Here is a 7,798-nt window from a genome sequence, read left to right on the forward strand (position 1 = left end):
GTTTTATTCCATATATTTTTCTACTATTGAGATTGTAAAGATATTTGTTGTATCAGAAGTCTGAAACAAAGTTGTACAACTAATGTAATAGGTGTTCAGTGGTCAAATACTAATGGTATGTGCTTTTATTTGCATTTTATCTTACTTTTGTAACTGACATCTGTTCTGAGGCAGGGCAGGCAAAGAATTACTCCATTTAGTCCAAAGCCTTTTGAAGTGACATCAACAATTTTGTTCATTACAAAAATAGGTATATTGCACCATTTATATTGCACTATATATAAATATATATTGTACTATCTATACATATATATATATATTGGAAGACCTAGAGTGATGTGATGTCTGGCATGAATTTACAAGGCCAAAATGCAGTCTCAAGGGAAGGGAACTGGATGTCCTTTTGCCTTCATGCAAACGCCTGGTTTGATCTGCTAATCTAACTCAGACTATGGAGGTGGGAAACAAGAATCTCTTTGGCTTGGATGAGAGATTTCTCAATGGGAACCGCCACGTGAGGATCCACTCCGACACCCTCCCAAGAGTCCTCAGAAGAAATAGTGGATCTAGAAGTTGGGATGGTGACATAGAGGCCAGTCCCATCCACATGAAACGTCTGAGGAGGGAGGCAACCCCCACTGGTCCTTTGTCCGATGACCAAGGCTCTGCCCAGCCTCTTCATGATGGACACAAATTGTTCAGCAGTCCCAGCGGTCACAGAGCTGGTGAGAATGACCACGCTTTTCTCGGAGCCGTACCTCTGACCTTGAAGAGACAGGAGAAGATGCAGAAAATCAGTCTCACCGGACTGTAAATTTGATCAGAACCCATATTAAAATTAATATCCCTCTGATAGGCATTGTGTGATCCTGGGGTTGTGCAATCCCCATTTGCTACTTTTCCAGCTGTTGTCTGACAAGCGAAGTGGAGTCAGATTCGCTTAATGACCACATGATTCAGTTAACTGCAATTCATTCGACACCCGGGCACTATGTGTCGGACTGTCTCTGAGGCCTCTCTCCACAGTCTGCACCTTGGGCCCTGCCTCACATGGCAGGCCCTGTTCTAGGACAGAGGTCCCCAACCTTTTGGGCATCAGGAACCAGTTCCATGGAGAAAGGTTTTTCCATGGACTGGAGAGTGCGTGGTTTTGTGTGCTGCCTGCATCCTGTAGATGAGGCTTTGCTTGTTTGTGCAGGCCGGTTACTGGCATGCTGCAGCCCGGTACCAGTCCACGGACCAGGTGTTGGAGACCCCTGTTCTAGGGATCTGGTCCTTAGACATGGCTGAGCTGGCTTTGTGTCTCTGTGCCAGTCAATGATTTTGCTCTGGGGTTATGCCAGCCTATGACCCATGTCTGCAATAGTTTAATAGATTGAAGTGCTACCTTTAGCTACAATGTGCAGTAGGTAAAGATAAATACTGACATTCACAAGTTTAAATGTTGTTACCTAAAAGTTGGGAAAGAGTCCAAAGGTCACTGGGAGTATTATTGGGTCTGTAGTAGACTTTGTCCAGTAGAACTGGATGTCCTTCATCGAAGAAGTAAGAGCACAGAGTTGCCACAGAGGAGACGGGCCCCGTTCCGGTGTTGTACCTGGTTAGGCATGGAAGACATTTTGGGAAGCAGGCACTGATGAGGAAACCTGGGATTAGGCAACCCTACCTTATCACAACTTCTAGTCTCTGATCCCCCCGAAGCAGTCTGAAAATGATCCACAATCATATCTTGAAATGCTCAGAACAAAGAGCAAAACCATCTTGACTGCCCTAAGTGGCAGCCATAACAATCCCTAACAGACAGAAAATTTCTAACTCTTTGATTCCATATAACAGTCATATGAATTTTTCCAGCCCAGATCTCATAACCCAACTCCAGTTAAAAGAGAAAATAACTGTTTGCATCGCACTTTCCCATTTCTGTTCTTCTGTTTCGTCTGATTTTTTAAAAAATTTGCCTGTAAAAAATTCATCAAGCCATAGATACGCTAGAAAGATTTAGAAATCTGGAATGCAGGACAAAGCAAGACTTCGTGATCTATCTAGAACAGGGGTAGGCAACCTTGGCTCTTTTATGACTCGTGGACTTCAACTCCCAGAATTCCTGATTCAGCCACGCTGAGGGGCAAGGGAGAAGCTTCCAAGCTGAGCCAAGCTGGCTCAGGAATTCTGGGAATTGAAGTCCACGAGTCATAAAAGAGACAAGGTTGCCTATCCTGACGTAGAAGCTCTACAAAACCACATCACTTAATAAAAAGTAATTAGTTTTATTATTCAAGTATTGCTTTGGTAGAAATAAATTGTCAGATTTCAGCTGATGCCATGGGACCCTGAAGGGTCCCTAGTGGTTCTGAACTGTTGCAATGTCCTTACGAGAAAATACCAAGACCTTCTTGAAGTCTAATAATAACAGTGGCTGAACCAGACGGGCTAAGGCTGTAGTGCTTTTCATGGGCCCAGAAAAAAGATGTCGAAGGAGACGTGGCTCCTGCCGTTCAACCTATGTTTTATATTGATAAAAAGGCTTTCTAGAAACCAGCTGTAACATCAAATAGCCTGATTGTGCTGGTTTTGTGCTTTGAGAAGGGCCTCAACTGCACCGAGGAAAACATTGCTGCATCTTCCCACTGATTTATTTCAAATTCAAGAGATTGGAGGTTCTGTACCTCGATCACACATATTTTTGAATAGATCCCAAGAGGTCAAATTTTGGATGTATTGATATTATGACCTCCATCCCAGTACCCGACCTCCATCCATGCATTTATCTCGAAGGGTAGATCCCTCTTGCAAGGAATACATAGCTCATAATCTGGTCAATGATGGCCTCTCAACACAGACTGCAATTATGTTGGGCCCAGGAATTTGACAAGTATCTTTGCAGCAAAGCATATATTTCAAAAGTTTTGTCTTCGTTGCTTATTCTGCTTAGGATGGATGGTTTACCTCATGTCAAGGATTAGTGCTTCCGTGTGGACCACCTTCTTCCAGACATTTTCCACCATCAGCTCAGAGAACCAAGGCCAAAGGTCACCGTCCCAAAACGTATCAAATCTGAGGTAACCAATGTTATTCTTGAACACTTTGGTTTGGAAAGAAAACTTAATGTGGTCTTCTAACATTTCTGGGGAAAGAATCTGAAATATTTTTTAAAAATAAGTAATTTTCAAGAATACATGAGAATCCACCTTGCATTAAAATCACATCTTGCAAATAGAGAGTTGGGGTGATCTGGACTGAAATCTTCACTTAAATTAGTCAACATCACAGCACTGACAAGAATGAATGAATGAATGAATGAATGAACAAATAAATGGAAATCACTCAAACTAAAGTTTATCTATTTAATGTCTTTTCTAATCTGTATTTTAATGAAATGGTTATCAGGAACTAGTCACACTGAGCCCTCTGGGACAAGTCGGTTAAAATTATTTTATAATTTTTAAAATATTTACGGCAAGAATTTTATTTTTAACGGAATACTGATTAAAACCAAAATCAAAATGTAAACCTGTTAAGCTGTGCACCTGTGATTTCAATCTATAACTCAGTTAAGCATTAGCATAACACAAATAAAGTTGCAAGTTGAAACGTAAGATTTGAACTGTGAGATAAAATATTAATAACACAATGAGAGTATTAGGACAAAAACTACAGGAGTATGGTTACCCCTGCTCAATATCTAAAAGATTACACCCGTACACTCGAGATTATAAGTGAATAAGTGTGAGAAAAAATAGAAAAGAATGCATTATTGCCAATTCTATAATTGGAGTAAAAGTGAGATTAAAATTAATGGAGCTAAATAGTTATAAGTGAGACTAAAATTCATGGAGCTAAATATAGTTATGATAGCAAAATCTATAAATCACTATGATACTTACTTGATTAACTTAGCTTCCAAATGCCTGACCTAGTTTTCATTTTGCTAAAAATATGAAAGACAAAAACAGAAACCAAAGCTACACAGGGAAAGCAATAATAAAATAATGTAACAAAACACAGTAAACTAAATAATATTAACTGAGGTGTTACAGTAGAAACTTAGGAGGTGTTACTTGAACAAATCCAGTTCTTGAGGCAAATTCAAAGGGATTTATCCCATCCATAGTAAATATGAACCTATTCACACAAGTTTTATGTCAGTGGCTAATGAAACAAGTTAACGGGCACTTACTTGCATGGGCATGATCCCTGGAATATGGTTGCGTGGGTGCTCAGGAATATGGGTTATTTTCAAGTGTTTATCTCCAGAAAGAGCTTTTAGGTCAGCTGCAATTTTTTCAGCAAGTTTCATTTCACAATTGATCTTCCGGTATGTCTCTTTTTTGGCATCATCGGAAAGTTTGTCTGCCACCATAGCCCCAACATCAGCAAAAGCGTAGTTGTCAGCCACCAGTTTGCCCACCGTCTGCAAAATGCTGGGGAGGCTGGAGCGCAAAGCAACAATATTCAGGGCGGAAGTCATGGCTTCTGAAGCCTGACTGGTGACATGTGGCTGTACGCCAGAGAGGCTCCACACTTTGCCTGTGACGGGGCTCAGCACCACCTTGCTGGGGATGGAAGCATACAAGGGGCTGCTGCCCAAATGGTAAACACTTGCAGACAGCGAGCCTCCCAGCGTGGGCTCCCCAATGACTGTGGCCCGATTGAGATCCTTCAGAGAGCGAACGAAGGCTTCAGCTGCCGATCCACTCACGTGGCTAACTAAGATGTAGATATCCTTCGCCGAGCCATATCGTTTGCCAGAGAGATGTGGCAAGGTCCACACTTCTGTGCTTCGAGTGGTGCTGCGGTCAAAGAGTGTGTAAAGGTGCTGCTGGGGCTCACTGTCAAAGAAATAGGAACAAAAGATGGGCACTGCGGTGGAATAACTGCCCGTGTTGTAGCGCATGTCAACAATCATAGCATCTGTGGTCACAAGCTTGTCCCAAATATGCAATAGTTGGGGTCCCATGGCCTTCATCATCTCTGCTTCAGCAATTAAGTCAAAGCGCAAATATCCTACATTGCCAGGCAAAATGTCTACCTTGAACAGATCCTCAATTATGTAGCGGATCTCCTCAGGGGTCAGAGTCTTGTTGGGAAGCTGTTCTTGTAAGAAAGTTTCCACATGGTTGTAAGATGTATGCAACTGGTGATCCCCAGAAGCTTCTTGAAGGTCAGTAGTCAACTGCAAGGCAAGCATTTCAAAATCCACTGCTGTGCGATAGCCTCCTTGAGCCAGCTTGGAGTTTAATATGCTTCTTGCCCGTGTGGCCACCTCTGGTATGGCGTAATGAGCTTCAAGCAACAGCCCAAGCTCCTCAATCAGTGCTCCCATCTCTCTGTGGAATGCCAACACTTCTCGGGCTTTCTCCAGAGCCTCATCGGCCAGCACGATGGCATCAGGCACCACTTCGCCATCCAGCCAATATTCACCATGGTGATCAATGAAGGTGACAAATGGCACATTGATAAAGAGGCTGCAGCCTTCCTCTTCTTTTAATCTGAGTATGCAGAAGGGGTGCGAGTGGGCCAGGCTGCCGGCAGTAATTTCACCAATCAGAGTAGCCCGGCCGAGGGATTGCATCAGGTAGGCAAACTCCTCCGCCGTTGTAGCTGTGAGATAGCTGGTGAGTAAATAGATGCCACGCTGGGTCCCATAGGGCTTGCCTAGCAATTCAACTCTACTGTTGTAAATGTGGGTCTGGTTTGTGAGTCTGTTATAGGTGGTAAACAAATGCACAGGACCAGCAGACGGATCTTGGAAGTAAGATAATAGGACTGGTACAGCATCTGAAAATGGTCCACCATGGTTGTAGCGCAGGTCAATGATCAAATAATCTGTTGCCTGCAAAGGTTCCCAGACTTGATTGATGATGTAGGGCTCCAGCTTGATCAGCACTCCAGCATCAGGAAATTGATCAAAACGCAAGTAACCTACATTTTCAGATAGTATTGACACTTGAAAAACAGCAGCCAGGATTTGTTTGAGTTGTTCGCCATCCGGCAGCTCTATGTTCATGTCCATGGGCTCTTCAGCTGCCATAACTGTAGCCTCACCAGTTGTGGTAGTCCACAAGAAAAGTCGTGGGTCTTTGGATATGCTTTGCAATTCTGTATTTAGTTTGAAAGCCAGATCTGTTTCTGACAGGATGGCTGAATAATCAAATGCAGAGAGTCGTTGAAGTAAAGCTGGAACCTGTTCAACTATTGAGTAATTGTTTTGCAAGACATGCATTAAGTGACTGATGCTGTCAGGAATTGCTTTACGAAAGGACAGAATGGCCAGAGCATCATCCAGGGCTCGCTCTGCTGGAACGGCAATGCTTGGCATTACCCCACTCAGTTCCCAGCTCTGGCCACCACCACTTAAGGGGCTCATAGAACACAACACAGGAACAGTCATGTAGAACTGGGAAGCCCCAATCTGCAATTTCCGGAGGTCCAAGGAACCTCCTGCTGTCCTTTCACCCACTATGATGGCTCTGTGCATTTGCTGGAGGATATAAGCCACGTCTTCGGCCACCCCAGAGGTGTGTTTACTGGTCAGCAAAACAACTTCCTTGTTCTTACCGTATCTCATACCCAGCACTTTCGGAAAAGTCCAGATTTCCACAGTGCTATTAGAAGGTCGGTTGTAGACAGTGTCCACGTGCAGCAGTTTGTCCTCATTGTACAAATAGGAGATAACAAATGGAAGGCCCGAGATCTTCCCTCCAGTGGTATAACGCAGATCTAAGATCAGAGCTGATGTCTCCATCAAGGGCTTCCACATCTTTTCTACCAGGAAAGCACCAATTTGCTGCACAATGTTCTCCCCGACGATGTAGTCTATTCTTAAGTAGCCTACATTATCACCCATCACTTCAGATTTGACTGTATGCTGGATAACTTCTAAAAGTGCTTCTAATGGTAGAGAAGCATCCACTTCTTTCTCAGGGACTGAAGGAGCCAAAGCTTCGTAAGATACCATCAGCCGTGGATCATTCAAAGTTCCTTGAAGTCCAGCTGTCAGAGCTGTTGCCAAGATTTTAGGATCTGAGATATCCAAAGTCTCCCCATTCTTGATGGCTTGTTCAATGGCTTCCTGCATTCCCACCAGATTTTCTGGAAAACAATAATTATCCAACAGAATCTTGGCCATGTCCAGTACCAGGATGGAGTGTGAGACACTCTCAGTATGGATGCTACCAAATATAAGTGCCATTCCGAACAATACATTTCTTACTATTTTCATGCTGTTAGAAAAGTTCAAATGAATTCAAAACAATTTACAGACTGTGAGAAATGTAGGTTCTTCCTACTTGGTCTCAGAAGTGAATAGTAAATCAGAGAGACTGAATATCCATTTTAACTGACACTAATCTTTAAATCTAGTTCTAAGTCTTTAATCTTATTAAACTGGAGGGCAACCCAAGACTCATAGTACCTTATTTAGTAATACTGGCAGCTGCAACAACAAAAAGAATGTTCAGACAGATATTGTCTAAAACAAAAACATTCTATATAGGACATTCATTTTTGTCACTGAAATTCTCTTCAGCTGTGACAATTGTAAACCATCTTAACAAATCTTTATAAGAGTGGAGGTTCGTTCTGTGAGTTTGTGGGTTGGTTTTCAAATGTTTCATTACCAGACTAGGTAACATCTTCAGCAGAATTTAGGGGATGTCAGTGTCGGTGTTCTTCTGCTTATACGGAATTATAAATATAAGAAAAAAAGGTTCTTGTATTAAAATGTGAAGATGGCTCTGTGTAGAACAAGACAGGAAATATTAGAAATAATCGGAAAATTCTATTCAGAGCTATACAA

General features: G+C 42.5%; 1 protein-coding gene across 1 annotated transcript; it reads right to left on the minus strand.

The window, feature by feature from the left end:
• Positions 1-85: 85 nt before the first annotated feature.
• RBP3 (retinol binding protein 3) lies at positions 86-7,293 on the minus strand. The gene is made up of 4 exons (XM_039368616.1): positions 4,178-7,293; positions 2,947-3,137; positions 1,452-1,597; positions 86-765 (listed from the first exon to the last, which is right to left on the minus strand). The coding sequence occupies exons 1-4, from the start codon at positions 7,220-7,222 to the stop codon at positions 440-442; spliced, it is 3,708 nt and encodes a 1,235-aa protein (XP_039224550.1). The 5' UTR covers positions 7,223-7,293; the 3' UTR covers positions 86-439.
• Between the last annotated feature and the right edge of the window lie 505 nt (positions 7,294-7,798).

The sequence above is a fragment of the Crotalus tigris genome, unplaced genomic scaffold (assembly GCF_016545835.1).
Source record: "Crotalus tigris isolate CLP2741 ecotype Arizona unplaced genomic scaffold, ASM1654583v1 scf7180000020858.209836, whole genome shotgun sequence".
In the NCBI taxonomy this organism is placed as follows: Eukaryota; Metazoa; Chordata; class Lepidosauria; order Squamata; family Viperidae; genus Crotalus; species Crotalus tigris.